General features: G+C 44.9%; 1 protein-coding gene across 4 annotated transcripts in view; it reads left to right on the forward strand.

The window, feature by feature from the left end:
• Positions 1 to 24,583, forward strand: part of NINL (ninein like) — a 441,695-nt gene that overhangs the window by 411,324 nt on the left and 5,788 nt on the right. For all 4 annotated transcript variants that reach the window (XM_085612328.1, XM_085612329.1, XM_085612330.1 and 1 more), the window contains 2 exons: positions 5,686 to 5,898; positions 14,232 to 14,345. In XM_085612328.1, the coding sequence (XP_085468454.1) occupies positions 5,686 to 5,898; positions 14,232 to 14,345 (327 nt within the window). The remainder of the gene's footprint in view (positions 1 to 5,685; positions 5,899 to 14,231; positions 14,346 to 24,583) is intronic.

Here is a 24,583-nt window from a genome sequence, read left to right on the forward strand (position 1 = left end):
CTCTAAGATATCTACGCAAACTGTGGATTTCCAGATGCAGTGCTCATCCACTGTGTATACTGTAGTGGACTTTCAACAGAGCCGACATTCCACTATACTACACAATGCAAAAATGTGTGTAAGCTCCCCCAATTTCTTTTTTCATCAGGGGAATCCGTATCCATAGAGAACGTTTTCCTCTTGAAATATGGGCCAGTACCTTTACTTTTCCATTGTGGAAAGGCATTTACTCCCATTTTCTCCAGAAGTAACATTCCAGGGTGGAAAATGACTTGTGAAATACACATATAATATGTTTGTAGCATGTGTTGTTGTAGATCCACATACTCTGCTTACTCCTGCCATATGATGTTGGGCTTGGATGTTTTCAAGTTGTTTTTTATCGAAGACTTATTTATATTCACTAGGTATAAGGTTACTCCTCCATTAGTTGGCAATGCACATGGGCACCAAATTCCATGTTAGTTTTTCTCCACCATTGAGTTTGGACGTGTTTTAGCAGAGTTCTGAGTTCAGTGCACTCCTCGTGCTCTTGTTCTGGCCCAACTAATCCATTCAATCCTGATAATCTGGGGAGAAAGAGTTTTTGTTGCCCACATTCTTCAACGGTCTTTTTCCTGGAGACAGACTATAAGTGACTCCTAACTGTCCTAACCTTGGGACCTCTTCGGGCCATGTAACCCAAAGAAACAACTTCTTTTGACAGCTTCTTCGCAGAGAAGCACACAGGGTGATGAAATTGATGCTGTTCCAGAACCGTCCCCAGTGTCACATGAAGTTCCCGTGGGCCGACTGACAAACACATGGTGTGGAACCTCTGCCTCTTTTCACTGACCATGACAACCGTTCTTACAAGGTCTGCATTACCTTCTGTTCGAAGAAAACTCTTTGGTATTGACGAAAGAGGTGGTGGAAACATCAGAGGATGCAGCAACAAGCTTCCAACTATGCCTCCAACATCTTTGGAGAACATCCCATGCCTGATGTTGAGGACAGTGAACAAGCCACTCCTTGGAACATATTGCCTCATCAGCCGTTGCCCAGCCCGAAGGAGGCCTTCTCTTCTGACTGTGACCCAGAAGAAAAAGACCAGGAGGCTCCTCTCATCTCCACACCCTCAGCTTCTGAAACAAAGACCTCAGCCAGGACCCGGAGTATGGTCAACACTAAAACACACCAGGCCTCCAAGAAGGCCTCAAGTTTAGGCTTTCACAATTCATTCCTTGCAATCTTGTGCCCATCGCCAGGTGGCCTACCTGTCGGACTTTCCAGTGTTCTAAGAAGCTTTGGGACTGTCCACTGTATGCATATATTTATTTCCTGGCATGTGGACACTATTCATAAATTCCCATCCATTCCCGATCCATGCCAGGTTTCATGAAAGCCAATCTGCTCTTTCATTAACTAGAATTTCCTGCTTATTGCTTTGTCTCCCCCCACCGCTGGCCAAGGATTCAGCACACCTGTGGTTTGAGCTGCTAGCCTTCTCACACCTGAGGCATGTGCTTACAGTGAGCTTTTTTAACCGCCAGTTCCCTTCAGCCCAGCGTTGGTCATTGTAGCTGTGATCCATCCTATTTGACTGACCTTTTGATTCCAGATCTTTGGCTATCCTTGTTTCCAGAGTTCCTGAGCTATAGTTAATCCTTATTTCCAGAGCCATAGCTAATTACTTGTTCTTGGAACTAGCACTGCTTGCAGTGATAACTTGATTCCTGAGCTTTAGCTTATCCTTGTTCCTTGATTCCTGAGCTGTGGCTAATTCCTTGTTCCTTGAATTAGCACTGCCTGCAGTGCTACCTTCCTTCCTTGATTTTGGAGCCAGACCTTTTAGTGTACCCATGAACTCTCTCTGTATTTACCCTTTCCCCTGTACCTGCTTTCTGTCCCTTTCTTCAAGTTTGCTACATTTCCTGTTCCTGCTGTTTTTGCTCTCATTTTCCTTGTGTTGTTTATACTTGCATTCTGCCAAGTGTGCCCTTTATTTTCCTTTCTTCCCTGGTAAGCACTCCTCCTTACTTGCTCCTTGTCCGTTCATGGATGTGTATTTAGTTCTACACCCTTGGTGTTACTGCCTTGCATGTTCCTATTTGAGCACCAGGATCTGTGGGCACAGAGTATTGCCTTCAAACAGACCCCCCCAGGATATTGCGGCATGGATTCACAAATTTAGCGGCACAAATATGGAAATTTAGCGGCATTTTTGCTGCACTTTATTTCACTCAATCATTCATTTTCAGCCTTAAATCAAAGCAAACTGTTTTAGCAGAGTATACCCCTATGAAATAGGCATGTTTAAAGTGTCTTCAGCTCTACGGAAGCACAGCTCCAATCCTAACCACGTGAGAGGGGGCCGTATTTCTCCCTGGGATGTTCTAGCACCCATGTACGCACCTCTGCGGGGACACCGCTGCCTCTAGGACCCATGAGGCATGACACCTCTTCTTCAGGGGCCCTACGCCGCAGGATCGTAATGGGTGGAGGTGCATTGCCACAGCTAATGCAAGCATGTTAAATATTGCTCTACGCAGATCAGTGGCATGGGGGTGGGTGTAAGCCCTTTCACTATACAGCCCCAACCTCAATGTGACTTACAGGGACTCTGTATGAAGTCTACATCCCAAATATGAGTCTATTCACACCACGACTCCTCTACGAGCAACCCCCCTCCCCAGGCTGTGGAGTTCCCCCACACATACAGAGTCAAGATCAGCCCTCCACTGATGGAGTTTGGCAGGCCAAGTTAGTAAAGAAACTTTTTTTGTTACAGTTAATGTATACAACCACACACACACAATAATTTATACCAGTTTCTTCATTGTCCCATCTCTCACCACACACCTGTTGTATTGAATTATTTGTAGTTATGTACAGTGTTCTCCTGGGACACTACCACAAGCGCCACACCCCTCTTCTTTCCAAACGTCAACCCTCTGTCTCTCGACAAGTTACTGCGGCAGCCTCTTTCTGCATGTTCTCTGGAGATAGTATTACATTCTGTTCAACTCTCAGAAACAAGCTCGAATCTGACAGAAGGCTCGGTGTGGCCACCAAAATATTGCTCAGCACCATCCAGGGGTTAGGTTAGAGCCCATAGGGGCATTGGGGAGAGCCGGTTGGTAATGATTGAGAGGTACATGGACTACCAGCCGAGACAGCAGACATGTACAGAGAGAGAGCGGACACATATCGCCAGACACAGCCTCCACTGCAGCAGCTTTATCAGACTTCAGCAGCTAAACATTGGACACCTTTCTTTTAGAGCCGGAGCTCTGCTCACCATGCCCACCCCTCCTGCCCTCTGTGGATCCCGTAGGGTGCACTTTCTGATCACTATCAGGTGATTATACCTTTCGAATAGCTGCTGATCATGGCAACAATCATAACAAAGAAGTCTCTTTGAATATACATCAAAAGCTGTGGATGGGTAATATGGCTACCAACACCAGGTTTGTTTCACACTGAGGGTGAGGGCAAAAATAGAAATCTGTGTTTTGCAAGTGTTGGTATATCCATGTAGTGATGACCGGTGAATCTAAATTGCTGATGCTAGTATTCAAAAGATCTCTCCTCGGCATCGTCGGAAAATAGCAGCTTGCCTGACCAGTTTTTATGCTTAATGTAAGAGGACACCTCCAGACTCTGCTGCAGTAAGTCAAAAAATAGCAGCAAACAAGAAGCTCTGATTGTAATGAAAATGCTTGGGTTTTGTTTACTTTTTGTTAATAAATTGTTGATCAAAACAATGGGGATTGCGCTTGCAAAGTTTGATTTCTTCTTACTACAGCAAACAAGGAGCACTGATTGGAAATGAAATGCTTGGGTTTGGTTTACTTTTTGTTAATACATTTCTGAGCAAAACAATGGGGATTGCCAGTGGATTTATGAAATTCTGTGGCTACAGCATTTACCTCATAATTATGGATTTACTCCGTTTGCCACATAATTTGCATTTTTTCAGTAAAAAGTCTCTAGCTAAAAATGGATAAAAATAATTCTACCAGAATATGTGTCACATAATTTGCCTTTTTTGTCACATAATTTGGACTTCCATTCTGCATAATTGTAGTAGCCCTGACAATGGTAAAGCTCTGCGGTGCGTGTTTTGTGGGCTGTGGGAGATGTGAACTATTTCCCATATTTCATGCCTCCAAGTCTAATATGGGTTTTTCTACCAATGCATTTTGTGCAATAAAAACACTAAAGCGTGTTGTGGTGTGTTCATATAAATATATATTTGTTTGGGGTGTTAAAATACTTTTACAGTGTGAACCCCCCTCCCCCCACCCCACAGCCATAGTCTGATCTGATGTCCAATGATCTTGATTCTGTGAGTTATGTTCATGTATTTCTGCCCGTATATCACATTTTGGTAGTGTAAATGACATATGCACAGAAGTCTATGTGAACTGGGGCCCAAGACTGGACTGCTCCATACAACTTAACTACATTTAGAAGAAACCATAATAAAATCTTAATGACAAAATTTGGGCCAGGTCAAAAACGTTGTGTCTTTAACACCTCCAGTTAAAGTCCTGGTTCTGCAAAACTTCAAATCTCTTGCTTGAGAGCATAGCAGTTTGTACACTTACCCCGTCCTCCCAATTTCCACTCAGAGGAATAATATGATAGAAGTGAATGACTAAAAAGTTAACCTTTTTCCTGTCGGCGAGATCGCGCCACTAACCCCCTAAATCTCTTTCCTACCTGGCTTAGCTCTAAAACCCCTTCCTACTAAAGACTTCCAAGGAGAACAAGGGTCCGATTTTGATGGTACTAGAAATATAATGTATATTTACAAATGTACAGGCAAAGGGCTTGCCTGGAGTTTGGCAGTTTGAATGGTATTTTGATTGATACTAAGTCTAGATCTATTTTTCTTTTGTGCATCTTTCTGCAGTTTTGAGCATTCGAACCATTTTTGTACTTTTGGCTACCTTCGGATTCTGAGTTACACGAATTTGCAATTTTACTAATGGATTTTCATAATAGTATGCACTTATTTTCTTGTGAAAGTACAGGAGTAAATATGCTTCCAGCACATTTTGATGTTACAAGGCTGTGGTAGTACAGTTTTTTTCTGATTGCAATTTTCACTTAACTGCATTGGTGGCCTCATTTGCAGTTGTTTCTATGTGGCATAATTATTTTTGCGCCTAGTTGCCTTGGTTATTCTTCAATGCATCCAGATTGGTTTATCAGTAAACTGGTTTTGTGCCGACTTTTGGGTGACACTATGCTTGTCCTCCGGCACAGATGTGTACACAAGTTAATGGCACCACATGGGAGCTGCAGTCAGCATAACATTAAAGGCCTCTACCCAGGGCTGTTTGACTTGTAAAAAAAAAAATTTGAACGTGAATTATAGTCCAAGCCAGAGTCTTTAATGACAAGTATAATAACCCACGGTAGAAGCGCTATAATGCTATGAGTACATTTGACACATTGACATCAGATGCTTTTGAATTAAACAGAAACAGAAAGACAAACTTTGAAATGTTGGAGTGGGAGGCATGCACCAGCCATTAATTGTCCTCTGACACCATATTGCCCTCAATGCTGTATCAGCATTACAATTTACTAATAGATTTTAATTACTTGCCATTGTTACTCCAACTCCATAGCGCTTTTGGTGATTTAGTCATGTTTCTAATCTATTTGCTCCTTTTCTTTTATGAAATGCAGTTATTAGAAGCCAACACAAGACTGACGCTTGCGGAGTCTCAGCATATGCGCGAAGTGCAGCATCTGAAGGAGAAGCTTTACAATGCTGTGTCCAAGGAACAACTGGACAAGCTGCAAGCAAAGCTCCTAGAGGCCCTGGAAAAGAACCAAGATCTACAGAAAAAACTCAGGCTTCAGACAGAGCAGATGAACAAGCAGCTTGCTTTTCAGCAGGTAAGAAGGGTTGCTGATCTAGTTATTTCTACTGTCATCGAAGTCTGTAGGTAATGTGTAAGCAGGCTACAGGTGGGCTCTTGTATAGATTAGCTGGTGTATTTTTCCATCTACCATTGCAGATTTTCAGCATCTGTCAAGGTTGTGGAGGGAAAACTAACTTTTCTACAGTGTTTTGTCAGGACTGCTATGGTGGCTGAATCGTTCACCAAAAGAGCCCATTGTCAGAGAAAACTCTGGCGGTACATCTGTTTGGTGGATATTCCATTAGTAGGTATGGGTACTAGAACTGTACCCCAGAGTAGGGAGTTTATTGCCACTGCCCACATAGCTGGTCTCTTTCATGTTCTAGATAGTGTTTTTCAGCTTGTGAAGGGCACCCCCTTTTCTTTCTGTGAAAGCCACCAATGTGCCGTAAGGATAATTGGGATATTTTGTGGTAGATTTATTATAAGGACCTCTCAGTCAGTCCTTTGTCTAGTACAGTGGTCTCTATTCTTCTTTTTAAGAGCTTCTTCTGATCGATGGAAATAGTCCTGAACTACTGACTTTGACAAGTATATCAGTAGTAACCTCCATCATAGACAATCACAACAGTGGCCACACCTTCCAGGATTACTAGTGGCCACCCTGATCTATGTCACAATATTGAGTGATGCGGTCATACCCAGAACATTGACTAATACAATGTCATGAATGTACATATATAGTTAAGTATAGATTTTGCTATTGCACACTCAACATTGACGTATATATTGTTTCCCCGTCAGGGTGCCTGTTTGAAATTTTGGCACAGTCCAAGAAAAACCAGGCAGTTTAACCCAGGATTGACTCCACATGGCTATAGAGACAACAGATTTATTTGGACGTACTGAATGTTGGTTTGCTATGAAGTCCCACTTTTTATTTTAATTTTACCTTGGCAAAGGACCAGAGGTTTAATTAAATTATAATTGGATCTCTGAGTCACAGATAGTTTTATATATACGAAAAAATTACTTGATCAATAGATGAAATTTAGGATCACCTCATCAACTGAGGATCCAGGAACAAAAAGTGATCTCTGCAAAGAGCTCCTTTTAGAGCCCGTTAGTTATTGTACACCCTGCTCAATGTGGAGCATGACCCGATGATGAAGCATGCCACTTTCTGGGTGAGTGTCATTGTAGCCCGAAAAGATTATTTCCTGGACCTGTGACACTTAGTGGTTCTGGGGCAAGTAGCCCACTCTTCTTGAGTACACCGTTCAGGACACCCACTAGTCTCTGAATACGTATTGAGCTGGAAGGAAGTGTGGGGGACCAGTGAAATATTCTCCCGCTCCTCCCTTTTTTGTTTTTATAGATATAAAGATGACTATACACCAGTCGTAAGGTTTCTGCCTGCTCAGCACACAAGTAATAAATACACTACCTTCTTCACAAACTACCACAATGAGTGGTCAAATTTATATTTACTTTCACTGACCTCAGATCCAAAGAACTGGAGGTGAAAATGTATGTTCGAGGCATATGAGCTGCAGATTACACACTGTGCATAGATCGCCATCTGGTGTTGGGCCTGGATGTTTGCAGTTGATTTCTCTTGGAAAGTCTTTGGAAGTCACGAGGTATGTGACTCCTCCTTTGGATCATATTGCGCATGGGCCTCGGCTCCAGCCTCAGATTTTTTTTTTCCGCCATCGGGCTCGGATGTGTTCTTCGCGCTCCAGTTCGGAACCGTTCCAGTTTTCCCGTTCGGCGCGCAATCCTTCCCCGTTCGACGGTATTGTCTCGATCGTGTTCTCCACACCACACTCAACGCGACTCTCAACGACCGAAGTCTTCGATTCCGGTCGTCGACGAAGGCCTTCGGGCCTACCTCGGCCTCCTGCCCTGGCTGATGGAAAGGACACCATTTAAAAAGTGTCCTTGATGTGGGTCGAAGTTTCCCCACACTGATCTACATGAGGTGTGCAACCTCTGCCTCTCTCCAGAACATGAGGCAAGGGACTGTCCAGCTTGCGCCTCCTTCCGATCAAAGAAGACGATTCGGGACCGACAGGCAAGGAGAACTATGGCTCACTCGTCGACTTCGATCCCCGACGACATCTTCGAAGAAGGCGTCGATGTTCCAGAACAACAGCACACCGAAGAAGGCCTCGTCAGCACCTCCGAAGCTGACGACTCTGACGTCGAGGACATCACTCCGGCACAGAGGGGCGTGAGTACATACGTCGACCCCAAACCCCCCTCCACGCCATTAAAAAAAGGCTTCGGTCATGCCTTCGGGCCTAGGTATGCACCGAGAGACTGCTTCCCATACCTCGCTTCCGGGCCCGTTTAAGAAGCCCACCAAGCCTTCAGGCGGCTCGGGCTCGAGCCAGCCTACCCTCGGTGCCGAAAAACTCTCATCAACACCGGCACCGAAAAAGAAAACACCCCTTTCCTCGTCCGCGCCGAGCTCGACACCGAAGCACTCAGCGCCAAAGACTGGCACCTGCTCCTCGGCACCGATAACATCCTCGGAGCCGAGCAAGAAACCGAACAGCCTTGACTCCCAAGCCTCGAAGCCGACACCCACCTCGGAACTGAGGAAGACAAAAGACATTTCTAAACCCCACGGTTCCAAACAAACAACCAGTGCCGAATCGACGTCTAAAAAAACCCACGGCTCCGACACCATCGGCACCGAAGGATCTGCCCCCTACAGATCAACTGTTTCAACCCGATCCTTACCAAAAAACCCTCGTTAAGGATCCAAAGAATGGGCATTTGATGCTTAGCACCAGAAAAAGACCACCGGACAAGCCTGCAACAGCTCCACCACCAAAAAGGAGAGACTTTGCCACCTCCCCTTTGAGGATTCCTTCACCATTCCTCCTCCTCCTCCTCCTCCTCCTCCTCCTTCTCCTCTTCCTCCACCTCCTCCTCATCCTCCTCCACCTCCCCCACCCCATCATTCTCCCATACCATCTCCAGATGAGGATGATGATGACATTAGCTACAACACAGGGGACGGAGTGGACAACCAACCAATAGGGGACCCTACTCCTACGGGCTCCCCAGACCCATGGGACGAATACAACATCCCAGACGTCCCGAACGTCCCGCAGGAAGATCTTTACCCTTCCAGACTCTCCCCCCAGAGGACACAATGGGCTTTAACCAGCTATTCCATAGGGCTGCCCAGTACCACGGGGTTGATCTCCACACAGACCCCGTGGAGGAGGATTTCCTCTTAGACACATTTGACACTGCACCGAGGTCCACCTCAATTCTGCCCATGCTTAAGGGGGTTATTAAGCACGCAACAGAGGTCTTTAAAGACCTGGTTAGGGCCAGGGTCTTCAACCCTCGCATTGAGGAAAAATATAAGGCCGCCCCAATGGATCCAACCTACATTAGAGGCCCCGCACCACTAGACTCCCTCGTAGTCTCCAATGCCAGGAAACGTGCCAATTCCCAGGCATCAGCTGAGGCTCCACCGCCACATAAGGAGTCTAAACTCCTGGACGCCTCTGGCAAGCGCACGGCGTCCCAAGCGGCCAACATATGGCGCATTGCTAACACCCAAGCGCTCCTAGCCAGATATGACAGGGCACATGATGACGAGCTGGAGTCCATAATGCAACACCTCCCTGACTGACAAATACAAAAATAGGGCCAACGAATTAATTCAGGAGGGTAAAACCTTCACTAATACCTCCATCCGTTGTGCCCTTGATGCAGCTGACACCGACACCGGGGCAATAAATACCAGCGTCCTTCTGCGTAGGCATGCCTGGCTACGCATTTCAGGGTTCAAACCTGAGGTTCAGAGTTCCATCCTCAACCACCCCTTTGATGAGAAACACCTGTTTGGCACTAATGTCGACGTAGCCCTCGAAAAAATGAAAAAGGACACAGACACGGCAAAATCTCCCAGGCGCTCCTTTCGCTATTCCTCCTTTAGAAGCACCACCAGAGGCTACTCCTCCGACAGCGCCTCCACTTCCTACAAGGCCCCCCAATCCACCTTCACTAGGGGTTACCAAAGAGGCGGTTACAGGGGTAACAACAGCAAAGGCAGAGGCAAAACTAACACCTCCCGTTCTGCCTCCACCCCCACCCAGTGACTTCCCTCCACTCCCCCCAGACTATTCCACTCCAGTCGGGGGCAGACTCCACAATTTCCTTCCTTTCTGGGCTACCATCACCTCGGACAGATGGGTGCAACAGATAATTCAATCAGGCTACTGTCTAGAACTAACATCTACCCCCCCAACCATTCCACCCAAACAGCGCCCAATGTCACAGGAACATTTGTCACTTTTAAAGCAGAAGATGATCTCCCTCCTACAAAAAAGTGCATAGAACCAGTTCCTAACAACCAACAAAACAAGGGAGTTTACTCCCTATATTTTCTCATACCAAAAAAGGACGTCTCTCTAAGACCCATTTTGGACCTCAGACCCCTAAACCAATACATACACTCAGACCACTTTCACATGGTCACACTCCAGCAGGTACTTCCTCTGCTCTCCCAGAATGACTTCCTTGCCACCATAGACCTCAAGGACGCCTATTTCCACGTTCCAGTTCACAACGCTCACAGGATGTTTCTCAGATTCGTAGTGGACGGTCAGCACTACCAATTCAAAGTACTCCCATTCGGAGTCACCACAGCACCACAAGTGTTTACCAAGTGCCTAGCGGTAGTGGCAGCACACCTGAGAAGACAACACATCCATGTCTTCTCATACCTAGACGACTGGCTCATAAAAGCCAGCTCATACAACCAGTGTGTACAACACACTCACGCCACTATCCAACTACTTCACGACCTGGGCTTCACAGTAAACTACGCCAAGTCCCATCTGCATCCGTCCCACGTACAGCAATACCTCGGTGCCACCATAGACACCTCAAGAGCGCTAGCCTACCCCAGTCCCGTCAGGATAGCAAGCATACAGGCTCTTTGCGCCAAATTTTAACCACAACACTCTCTTCCAGCCCGAGTGTTTATGCAACTTATAGGGATGAGGGCCTCTTGCATATTCATAGTACCTCATGCAAGACTCCAGATGCGTCCTCTCCAAGAGTGCTTAGGGCGCCAATGGAACCAGGCTCAGGGTCAATTATCAGATCTGGTGTTGGCAGACGGTCGTGCCCATCGCTCTCTGCAGTGGTGGACCTCCAAAAACCTTTCCAAAGGGCGACCGTTCCTAGAGCCGGTTCCTCAAATAGTTCTAACTGCGGACGCATCGCTTTCCGGCTGGGGAGCTCACCTACTATATCACACCATGCAGGGCAGGTGGACACCTCAACAAAAGTTACTCCACATCAACCATCTGGAGTTACTGGCCATATTCCTAGCCCTAAAAGCCTTTCAAACACATGTCTCAGGCAAAGCTGTCTTAGTCCGCACAGACAACATGACAGCCATGTACTACATCCAAAAACAGGGCGGCACACACTCTCTGCAGCTCTCTCAGCTAGCACAGAGCATATGGAGGTGGGCCATACCTCAAAAATTTTTCTCCTAGCCCAACATGTCCCAGGAGTCCAAAACACCATTGCAGATCTGTTAAGCCGTCATACACAACAGATCCACGAGTGGGAACTTCATCCACAAGTTCTTCAACCATTCTTTCAAATGTGGGGGCAACCACAGATAGACCTCTTCGCCACCCACGAAAACGCCAAATGCCCAAGCTTCGCCGCCATATATCCACACCAATTGTCCAAAGGCAATGCGATATGGATGAACTGGTCAGGCAGATTTGTGTACGCTTTTCCGCCTCTCCCACTCATTCCATTAGTGGTGTGCAAACTACAGCAACATTCCCTAACTCTCATCCTAGTTGCTCCGACTTGGGCCAGACAACCGTGGTACACAGCATTGCTGGAACCCTCCATAGTCCCGCACCAAAAGTTACACCTCTCTCCATGCCTCTTAACCCAGAACCATGGAGAGATCAGACACCCGGACCCAGCTCAGCTCAACCTTGCGATCTGGCTCCTGAAATCCTAGAATTTGGTTACCTTAATCTTCCCCCTGACTGTATGAACATCATTAAAGAAGCTAGACGACCTACCACTAGAGCTTGCTACGCAGCCAAGTGGAAACGTTTTGTGACCTATTGTCACAACAATAACGTCAATCCCTTAGATGTGTCTATCCAACAAATCATAGGCTACTTGCTACACCTACAAAGATGCAACCTAGCCTACACGTCTATTAGATTACACCTTGCTGCCATAGCAGCGTATCTACAAAATAGACAGCATCTATCACTCTTCAGAGTACCTGCCATAAAAGCCTTCATGGAAGGCCTTAAGAGAATAATCCCCCCCAGGGTGCCACCCTCACTTGTGTGGAACCTAAACATCATTCTCACGAGACTAATGGGGCCTCCATTTGAACCTCTACATAAATGTGAGCTTCAATTTTTAACATGGAAAACTGCTTTCCTTGTAGCCATTACTTCGCTCAGAAGGGTCAGTGAGATACAAGCACTCATAATTCAAGAACCCTTTCTGCAAATGCATCATAATAAGGTTGTTCTCCGCACTAATCCAAAATCCCTTCCTAAAGTCATTTCTCCCTTTCACCTCAATCAATCTGTGGAACTGCCCGTATTCTTCTCGCAGCCACAAACCACTGCAGAAAGAGCTCTACACACCCTTGATGTCAAAAGAGCTTTACTCTACTACATCGAGAGAACACAACCTTTTCGTAAGACCAAACAACTATTCGTGTCTTTCTCACCACCACACAAAGGCAACCCCATCTCCAAATCTGGGATAGCTAGGTGGATTGTTAAATTCATACAGATTTGCTACCACAAAGCAAAACTAACGCTATCTGTTCCCCCTAAAGCCCACTCTACATGTAAGATAGGGGCTTCCATGGCATTGTTAGGGATCATCCCCTTAGATGATATCTGCAGAGCAGCTACATGGTCTACACCGCACACTTTCACTAAACACTACTGTGTAGACATGCAAACTAAGCAACAAGGTAGTGTGGGCCAGGCTGTCCTCAAAACATTGTTTCAAACAACTGCAACAGATACTGGTGGTCGCCGCTAGGAGCAAGTACTGCTATATAATCTATGCACAGTGTGTAATCTGCAGCTCATATGCCTCGAACGGAATATGCTACTTACCAGTATGCATCTGTTCTTGGCATGTAGAGCTGCAGACCTACACACGCCCACCCGCCTCCCCGGCTACCTTTATCTGTTCCAGTTTTATCTTATTTAGATACAGCACACATGGGCATCTTTCCTCTTTCTTACAAAGCTCCATCATTTCCCCGCTGGCGAAAAACAATCCGAGGATGGAGCCGAAGCCCATGCGCAATATGATCCAAAGGAGAAGTCACATACCTCGTGACTTCCAAAGACTTTCCAAGAGAAAAACAACTGCAAACATCCGGGCCCAGCACCAGATGGCGATCTATGCACAGTGTGTAGATCTGCAGCTCTACATGCCAAGAACAGATGCATACTGGTAAGTAGCATATTCCTTTTCTCGTAGCGTCTCTTGGCCTCCCTTTACAGAGGCAAAGTTGGGAAAGCATTAGGCCTCCCTGTGCCAATTGAAGCTGCCATTCAATGATTAGTGTGGTAAGCCTTCTCTAACCAGACAGTCCTGTAAATAGGGGGCACTGAAACCTGCTTCTTCCACATAATCCCCAGAGGAATTCTCAACAGCATAAAAAAAAGGAATCACTTTATCATGACACTCAATCTCCTTAGTGTATGAGTGAGTCAAAGCCAAAATAGAGAAACTTGTACTCCAGAGGGGTAAATATGTATTAACCCCTTCGCCGCGGCACGAATTTTGCCGCGGCGCTGGGGGGGTATGGGGGCAGCGCGGCGCCCCCATGCTCGTGACGGAACCACTCCGTCATGAGCCACGGGCGCGCTGTGCTCATGACGGAGTGGTTCCGTCACGACTCGCACTAATCGCCCGCACAGGCGGGGAATCTGCACCGCGTGGGCGGAGCGGCCGCCAACGGCCGCAGCATGACGGAACCACTCCGTCATGAGCACACGGCGCCCGTGGCTCATGACGGAGTGGTTCCGTCATGAGCAGGGAAGGGGTTAATAACAATAAAATACAATTGTTGCTTCTGATTTGGTCTTGAAAAAAAGGCTTAGGTTTTTTTTCAATTTTATCTTTCATTTATTTTTTCCATTGTGTCCCATTCTATTTTTTTCCTAAAATAATGTATTATATTTAATATATGTATTTGTTTGGGTTTATAAGCCCCTTAAAAGTAATCACGACTCAGCAGAATGTTTTACCCTTTGTATCCAATCCATGTCATTTATAATAGCAATCTGGGTGATTGAATTTTAGGAAGAACATGAGAAACTTCTCAGGCGGATGGAGGAGAAGATGTTGGAAGTAGAAATGAATCTGAAAACTGTTCGACTAATGCTCCAGGAAAAGGTGAAACAGCTAAAAGAGCAGGTCAGTAATTAAATCTGTAATGCAACGATATTGACAGCTGTCTTTGTCTAATAATCCGGTATAGATTGTTTCCATGGGAAGGTATAAAAAGCCTTCCCGTTAGCTTGAATGTCAGTCAAAGATACCCCAGGATAAGCATGTCTATTGAAATCAGACTGGTAATTTCTAGTGCTTATTGTCTGGAGTGCATTCTATAGATATTGTAAACTTCAGGGCAATCCACTGGTGAGCATTTCAAATACATGTTTCTAGGGTGGCAGTTAAAGAGTACAGCAGGGTAGACCTAGAGATTTGGGGTGTGATGGGAGCTCTTACAGGGCTGTGGACCACCATTATTCAAATTAGCGCAGGTTCTTTGCATGGTTCAGACCAGGCCTGATAGACGACTTTATGCTGACTATCCTTTGTAAAACCAGTGTTAACTGAAGGCAGCTTCCGATTGGGGTGTTGGGGCCTACATAGGGTAAAGGTTGATGAGGATCTCCCGGGGTGGGTGAAGCCTCCTCTGGTTGTAGCTATTTAGGTTGACAGGAGGTGTGTCTTGCACAGAGGGTTAGCCACCTTGTCTCCCATTGTATTTCTGAGAGAACAGCATTGCATGTGTCTACTCTCAGGTCCCTTGCAGCACCCATGATGGACGAGTGGGTGGTAGGCTGAATTTGAATTCACAACAAGCCCTCAGTAACTTGTCAAAGTCTAGCTGATGCTACACGTAAGATAACTTCTGGATCTGACCTTAGTAATGGGCTTTAGTGGTGGTCATTCTAAGGCTACTAGAGCTATAGGATCCACTATGAGCCCAATATAGTGTATTGTGTAATGAGTGGAGGAAATGGCATGGCCAGTATTGATGTTGCGGTACAAAAGGGGGTGGTGATGGACGGAGCATCAGAACCAATCAAACACTCACACCCAGTCAACAGATCTGGGTTAGATCCATCACCGTTCTTTAGCCCACTCTGCCACCCCAGTTCAGACATGGCCATATGCAAATCAGTCTGACCCTGTGCCTCATGGGAACAATCCAGCCCGAACTGCCAAGCCATGCCTTCCCTGGACCGGAAACCAGCTTCCTAGGACCGGTTTCTGGCATTTCAGCCGTCTTCAGCCAGGCTTGCTTGAATCCAGTGGCAAAGTGAGCAAGGGACTCAAGTCTGAGCATACCCTGCCAACTTATGGCGAACAAAGCGGTACAAGAGGGGGTGGTGATGGACGGAGCATCAGAACCAATCAAACACTCACACCCAGTCAACAGGTCTGGGTTTGATCCATCACCGTTCTTTAGCCCACTCTGCCACCCCAGTTCAGACATGGCCATGTGCAAATCAGTCTGACCCTGTGCCTCATGGGAACAGTCCAGCCCGAACTGCCAAGCCATGCCTTCCCTGGACCGGAAACAAGCTTCCTAGAACCGGTTTCTAGCATTTCAGCCATCTTCAGCCAGGCTTGCTTGAATCCAGTGGCAAAGTGAGCAAGGGACTCACGTCTGAGCATACCCTGCCAACTTATGGCGAACAAAGCGGTACAAGAGGGGGTGGTGATGGACGGAGCATCAGAACCAATCAAACACTCACACCCAGTCAACAGGTCTGGGTTAGATCCATCACCGTTCTTTAGCCCACTCTGCCACCCCAGTTCAGACATGGCCATATGCAAATCAGTCTGACCCTGTGCCTCATGGGAACAATCCAGCCCGAACTGCCAAGCCATGCCTTCCCTGGACCGGAAACCAGCTTCCTAGGACCGGTTTCTGGCATTTCAGCCGTCTTCAGCCAGGCTTGCTTGAATCCAGTGGCAAAGTGAGCAAGGTACTCACGTCTGAGCATACCCTGCCAACTTATGGCGAACAAAGCGGTACAAAAGGGGGTGGTGATGGACGGAGCATCAGAACCAATCAAACACTCACACCCAGTCAACAGATCTGGGTTTGATCCATCACCGTTCTTTAGCCCACTCTGCCACCCCAGTTCAGACATGGCCATATGCAAATCAGTCTGACCCTGTGCCTCATGGGAACAGTCCAGCCCGAACTGCCAAGCCATGCCTTCCCTGGGCCGGAAACAAGCTTCCTGGGACCGGTTTCTGGCATTTCAGCCGTCTTCAGCCAGGCTTGCTTGAATCCAGTGGCAAAGTGAGCAGTATTGATGTTGCTACAAGTGATTTCTGCCATAATTTAAACATGTCTGGAGATTTTGGGAAACAACTGGTGGAACTCATGCTTTCGCCGGTCACTATCAGTAGAATTAAAGAAATTGGATGCCAGAGATTTCTGAAAGTCAGTGAATGTGATTTCTGGATATGTTTGCGATGCTTGAAAGAGGAAAGAATCCTCACAACCATTTACCAGGCATTTATTAGCTCCTTGATACATCACCAAGATATTTCACATGACTCCTTAAGTCCGATTCCTTAGTTGGCAAGTGTCTGATGAGAACGCATCGGTGAGCTACCCCGGTGTATCATGACCTAATTCTTGTCTCAAACTGTCTCTCAAGAAAATTAATCATCTGACCAGTAGTTGGTTGTTAAGACCCCCTTGTTGAGCAGTTTAGCCATGGACTAGGACGGCCCTGGCTTTTTTGTCAGCATGGGACAGAGACGGTCAATTTGTGGGTGCTCCAAGAGTAGCAAGATTAAGGTACTGTTAAATCGAGTGATGTTCTTTTAGGAGATTTCATCAGTTAGGAGATTTCAACAGTTTATTAAAGGCAATGTTATGACTTCAACCCAAGAACACCATATTGCTGCTGTAGGGCAATTATCATCTGTGCTCTTATGCTTCTGCCAAAAAACTTGGAAGACAAAAGCTTGAAGGACGAGGATGACAGGACCAGACTGTTGACAGATTAAGCTAGACCCCCCAGAGTTGTCCCTGACAACCAACTGGCCTTCCAGTTACTCTATAAGATGATCTCTATTCTGCTCATCATCACATGCTTCATTTGGGTCTTTGGATAGCAAACAGAGTGCCGATTTGCATGACTAGGGCCATATCAGGACCATTTTTGGAACTTTGGAATAACCCCACTTTGCTAAAGCTTTTTAGCATAAAGCTGTCAAGGAATGTAGTTTCATGGAATATATCCAGCTTTTTGAAGCATGAACCTATACTGAAATCTGTATGCTGTCCTTGTATTAACTAGCTAGTGGTTGGGTCCTGAAATAACCTTCTAAATAGTTTTATTTCTGTGTTGAGTGTAACTCACTATGACATGGACAATAAGCCGACGATGCCCTTATGGGTATCCCTCATCGTCATATTCTTATTTCCTCCAATGGTTTTTGTAAGAACGTCTGAGAGCTGTAGGATTTAGGTTGAGTTTGAGAGGGCTAACAACACAGACAACAAGGTGTTGAAATAAATCCATCTTTATCGGCCCACATCCCAGATTCTTTACTTTCTGCCATCAGAGTTAAAAAGCTAAACTGATTATCTTTCTCTAAGGTGTATTGGTAAAGGATGAATGAGCTTGACAGCAAAGTCTACACAGCTGCGAGTATCAACATCGCAGGTGACAGTGGAGTAATCATGGACAAGCACAGCTGCTACTTATGTTTATCATGTTCAGTTTTTGCAAATATAAACTGCTTGCAAGTACAAAAGTCAGTTTCCGGCAGGACTTTCAAGAGGGACAATGAGTAACTTGACAGTGTCTGGATTTCTGTTTTCATTTATCCTAACAAATACTGTAAGGAAAGTGATTTTGCAGGGTCATTTGATCATGGGGTACTTTAGTCTTGGTGTGTCTAGGCTGCATCCGGGTATTGGAATGATCCTTTGTGGTTTTTTAGTCCTCTTTCATTTTTAAACTTTCAATCAGTAGTGCAGTTAAGAACCAGAGCAGAACTGTTAAAGCTTTTATTTGGTACCTGGCAAATCATGGTCCAAATTTACTAATGTTTTGTGCTTTGTGACTCAAATCCGGTGAAAAGTGTTGTAATGAGATTTACTATCCAGGGCGAACAAGGCTTTACGTTAGGAAGTTCACCACATGTAAAGTTGTGTAATGTGCTACTTTTCTTTAATGGGGCATGCCATGGATGGTACTTCTGAAATAAGTGTTGCCCCGCGGTTTGCAGGTCATCGTCAAATTGCACAGCCATATGAACACTGGTATTCCAAATAATACACATTAACCATGTTATATCCAAATTTAATCCATTGTATTTCAAGTTTTTTTCAGGTTGTCCATCACGTCAAAGAAACGAAATTCAAAAATCTTATGCGTTTTAATTGCTCCATGATTGCCAATCCAGGCCTATACATGGACATTTTCGAATCTCTGGTCGTCCAAATTATTCCAATAACATCACACCCAATGGATTTCGGTCCAATGACCTTCATCAGGGGTATCTGTAGTTTATAAAAATATATATCAGCCATGTTTGTTAACAACCTACATAATACTTAATTATTATCTGACAACTCTACTTATTCAAAAGCATAACCTAAAATTAACATAATCTGCACTTCACATTCCCAATTGTTAGTATTCCCCGATTTTGTAAAAAACATAAAACAACCCCATAAACATATCCCATTGTGTGAAAAACTTTCTATGCACCAACAGTACGCAAAACAACCAGTGTAATGCAGGATGGTACTTGGGCATTCCCATGCAACCACAATGGGTTTGGATGCAAATCCATATTTACTAATATTCGTAGACAGTAATTTGCAACAAAACCTTCCTCCTCCTCGAGGTAGCAGAAGCGAGAAATGTTCTCATTTTTATAACTTTGCATGTGTGATGCATAGTTCAATAGACTTACAAAGTGGTGAAAGCCTTAAAAAATGTTTTTTCGTACTAGAAAGGACCCCTTCAGTACAAAATGTATGCTTTAAAGAATGCACACACTCTTGCACTATGGCGCAAGGGTGTGTGGAGCCAAAATTATCCCAGCACAAATGAGCTATATCTTAGAAGATGAAGTGCATTTCTTTTCTCTCCGCTTTATTCAAGGCAACGCAGCAACTTTGGTTGCTGTGCTGCTTTACATCAAATATTAATACAATTGGGCCCTTGTTTTTCTAAACCTAGCCTTATCTACACAGGAGGATTTTCAACCATATCTAAACTGGAAGTCGAAAATAACCCAGCAGTAGAGACCAACTCAAATCTCGGAGGGTCGTAGCCTTTAATCTCTGCCAGCCTTAAGAAAAGCAGCTTGGTTTTGCTGGGAGCAATGCAGCACAGTGGCTCTAGTATATTCATTATTGAGGTTCTTTTTTTTCTTTTATATCAGACCGAATATATTTTTAGTGGTCATATAGAAAATGTATGTTCTACAGCCCTTTAAGCTCCCAATGACGTATGACACAGGGACCTGCGTTTTGAGGATTTCTATCCTTTATTAGAAACACTGGGCCAGGCTGGGGCACCTGCTGTACACAAAGCACTCTAAAAGTGCCTTGCTTAATTTTAACAGATATAGGGAATAAATGCTTTGCTATACAGGACTAATCCATAACTACCATTGGTAAAACAAATAGAAGTGCGGAGTGTGAAGAAAAAAATGGGTTGTGAACATGGTAAACATGGTAAAGCATAGGGGCATGCAAAGTCATCCAACTCACAAATGTTTTACAAACTTCACAAAATTTGAAGCAGCAGAATGGATTCCTGCTGCTGTAAAGAGTCACGCAGGGCAAGAATTGGCAGCCAGCACTTGGTGGCATCCCCCCCCATCTGTGGTTTGTGGCCCCCACACAAAAGCAGAGTTTCACTGCCACACTTGTCCCTAAACTGCCACGGTATTTTCTGTTAGCCTGTCCGCTCCAGTCCGGCAGTCCCCACAACAATTTCATCTTTTTAGATGATATGCCATATGACGTATCAACAATGCCAGCCCCAACCACCTGCCCAACTGGCTTCTCAGCCATTTCGAGGTGGGGCCGTGGGTTGGACAGACAATGGCTCAGTCTTCATGGATAGCTTTCCTCACAATTTTCTGCTCGTCTGGCAAAAACTGTTAAACATCTTTAGTGTACCTTTAGCGGCACAAATCCATCCAATGGAAGACAGAATCAGTTACTCCCTGCAGGGATAGCAAAACATTAGAACTTACAAATCAGTCCTGCAGATTTGTCCAACGGAGCTACGCTTTGCCATTCCTTTTTGACCCACCACACCTGCCACCCCCATTGGAACGCCTGTCAGAGAACCACCTGTAAGTTGCCAGGATATGCAGGCTCTTTTTGCCAAAGGAGCCACAGAGAGTGTCCCTGCCTTGGAAGTGGGGACTGGGTGTTATTTCAGATACTTCCTTGTGCCTAAATAGGATAAATACTTCTACCCTATACTGGGTCTTCACCCTCTGAACACATTCCTGCAGAAAGACAAATTTAAGATGCTCCCCGTGGCCCATGTTCTATCTGCCCTTCATCTCGGAAACTGGACTGTGGTGTTGGACCTGCAGAATACGTTTTTTCACATCTGCATCCTGCAGGCACTATCCGCTCTTCTAGGTGGATCACAAGCACTTTGTTTGCTATGTCTCCTTTAGGCCTCTTCAGTGCCCCTCTGGTGTTTACAAATGTGATTGCGATGGACGCTGTGTATCTGCAGAGTCTGGGGTACCAGTCTTCTCTATCTTTTCAACAGGCTTTTGAAGGCAAGCTCACCACAGTCGGATGTATACTTCCATAGCTCCAAATAGCCAACCCACCACCTGTACCTGGGTTTTGTCGTAAGTTGATAACCTTACCAATCCAAAGTGCTGCCATTCAGGGTTACTACGGCCCAAGGGTGCTTAGAAAGTGTTTAGCGGTGGTGGCATCTGCGCAGAAATGACATTCATCTCATTCTGTATCTTGACTACTGACTGATAAATAGCAGCACCAGAGAGAAAAGTTTAGCTCACACTCAGACAGCAGTGTCTTGCTCCACAGGCTAGGGTTCACCATCAGTGCCACTAAGTTCCATCTCCACTCCAAGGAAATCCAGTCCTTTTTGGGTTTGGACCTAAATGCTGTCCCAGGAAAAGCCTACCCCAACCAGAGGAGGGTGATGGCATTCCAAAAGCTGCTGCCTCTTTTCGAGACTTTGTATGGAGGATGAGATTGTTGGGGATGATGGCTTCATGTACTGCAACAGTACTGCACACTAGACTGCATTTCCGCCCTTTTCAGGTGTCTTTTGCAAGGCTGTGGTCACAGGTGCAGGATCACTAGGAGGATCTAGTGTTAGTAAAGGCCAAGATTCAGAGCATTCAGGGCACTCTCCTTCAGTGGAATAGCATCAGTTTGTTGCTGGGCAGACATTTGCTTGACTCGCTTCCGCCGTTGATCATTACCATGGATTCTTCATACTTTAACCACATGACCCTATAGAGTACCTTACCACGACAAACATAAGTTGTGATATCACCTTCCTGGTGCTTAATGTCATTAGTATTAACAGCTTTTTATAAGTTAATTCAAGACTGAACAGTCCTCATAAAGACGGACAATATGATGGTGATGTACTAAATCCAGAAGCAGTGGGGCACAACGCCTCAATCTGACACATGAGGTCTTAAAGTTTGGTGACCTCAAACTTCCAAAGAGTGCATGCAGACAGATAAACTCATTACCCACACCTGCTACACGTCCAATTGGTTGGTCCACTACTGCTCTGGAAAGAAAACAGACCCCCTTATAATAACTGTGCAGGAGATCATATTTTACTTGTTACAGTTGCACAAACAGGGTTGGTATACATATCTATCCATTTACATCTAGTTGCTGTTGCAAAATAGGAAGAATTTCTACCTTTTAACAGTTGCCATTTCATTATGTCCTTCATAGAGGGCCTAAAGAACATCTTACCTCCAAGGACACCTCCAACACGTGTTTGTAATCTGAATGTGGTTCTCATGAGACTTTTGCCCCCCCTTTGAACCACTACAGTCGAATGTCATACAAGTCTTGTTCTGGAAGGTGGTCTTTTTAGTGGCCATTACATTTCAAAGAAGAGTCATCAGTGAGTTTCAGGCCCTGACTATAGAGGAACCATACACTCAGGTTAACAGAGGTAGGGTGGTTCTGAGCACAAACCTAACATTTCTACTGAAGGTGGTTTGCCCATTCAAGTCAACCAAACTAATGAGCAACCCATATTCTTCCTGCATCCAGACTCTGCAGCAGAAAGGACGTTACATACTTAGATGTTAAGATAGAACCTGATCCACCCGTAAGACAAAGCAACTGTAGGTTCTGCAACACCGCACACACTGAGTGTCCAATTATCAATGCAGGCACTGGTAGATGGATTGTGAGATATACACACACCTGATATACTATGGCCAAGGGTAAACTGCTTGTATGGCCTAAAGTACATACCACAAGTAAGAAAGAAGCCATTACGTTTTTACTAAGAAACATGCCTATTGCAAACATCTGTAAAGCTGCTATATGGTCAACACCACACATGTTCACCAAACACTACTGTGTATACCTTGAAGCTCACAATCAGACTTTAATTTGCCAGCCCACGTTAAAATCTTTATTTCAAACAGCTGCACGCTAGCCACAGCTTCGGAGAGGAAATGCTTTACAGTCTGTGCAGAACATGTGCATTTACAGCCACACATGCTACTAACCGAAAATGTTATGTACGCTCTAACCAGTGCTTTGTAGTGTGTGCTCCATATTCACATGAACCTATAACTCCACCCCAAAAGAGTAGTTATTACAGATTGTTTTCAAACATTCATACTTCTTTATTTATTGTCAGATAGGATAATAAATTCATCAACAAATACAATCATTAAAAAAATTAGATAGAAAATCTTAAGCTAGAAAATCTTCAACGTTTTGAAAATCAAGCATTAAAAATCCTTAAACAAAGATAATTATGATCCAGAGGGCATATTGCCCATACTCATTTGAATCTTGTGAGCCCCGCAGCTTTGAAAAACTTGGAAATGGCAAAAACTATATTCTGATCAGTGGCATTTTTACATATTCTTCATGTATTAATACAATTTAGTATCCCCCATAGAATGACATAAAGGCACAATCCACTTGGCTCTGAGTTTTTTATAAGCAGTTCAAAAGAACAATCAATGTTTGTCCGATTCATCTGTGCAACAGCATACAGGACACAATATTTACTTAATAGCAGGTTGCAACCAAGAATATATAAAGGTGGCTACAGAAAGAACTCCATATCTAAACTTCAAGTAAAGTTATTTTAAAAACCTAGGGTGAATGTAATCTAGGAATACATTATGGTAAAATAGACTTTCATGGAGCAACAAAAGATATGATTGGCTACTAAGAGAAACAGATGATTCACTTTCTTCCATGAAGCGATCCCAAAACCTATCCTTTACAATAGCATCTAAAGCCAGTTGAATGGAGAAAGTGGTCTGCTAATAGTCTTTCAACTCTAGGTCAGTCGAGCACCTCTTGACGTGTTTCAGCCAAGGCATACTATGGGCCTTAGATCGGCTTAAAACGTCTCTATCCAGCAGCAGCTCTTCAGTACTCCAAATGTTAAGCCAATACAAAATAGACCTCATGTTTGCATGTTCTACAATAGACTTCAGACCAACATCTAATTTTAGGGGGAGGAGTAGAGTACCTTGCCCTAGGTTCAATAACAGCCTAATAAAGTTATTCTCTTCAACCCCTAACTTTGCCACATCGGAATAATCGCATACTTAGTCTGAGCACCAAGAACAATGCCTCATGGGGCACCTTTACTCCCTTCAGTGAAAGAGACATTGACAAGATTCCTCAGAATATCAACCCATCTAATCACTTCAGTGACCCGCTGCCTCCTTCCGTCTTCAAAGAAATCAAGGATGTCGTCATCCCCCTTTGACAAAGATTGTCAATGCTTCACTGTTACAAGGCACGATCCCCGATTGCCTAAAAGCAGCTCAGGTTTCACCTATACTAAAAAAAAACGGATGCAGATAGTACTGACCTTAACAACTTTCGCCCTATCTCCAACATCCCCACACTGGCCAAACTCCTAGAAATTTTTTTTCAATCACAACTTTGCACGCACATTGAGAATTTCCAACTCCTGGACCAACATCAATCTGGCTTTCGGAGTGGGCACAGCACCGAATCGGCTCTCACATGTTATGGTTGACATTTTAAAAATGATTGACCAAAATGAATCTTTCCTTCTAATCCTCCTTTACCTCTCCTCTGCGTTTGACACTGTTAATCACAACAACCTCCTATCCATTTTGAAGCACAGGATGGGCCTCTCTGGTCTGGTACTGCAATGGTTATCGTC

Source organism: Triturus cristatus, chromosome 6 (genome assembly GCF_964204655.1).
Source record: "Triturus cristatus chromosome 6, aTriCri1.1, whole genome shotgun sequence".
Lineage (NCBI taxonomy): Eukaryota > Metazoa > Chordata > Amphibia > Caudata > Salamandridae > Triturus > Triturus cristatus.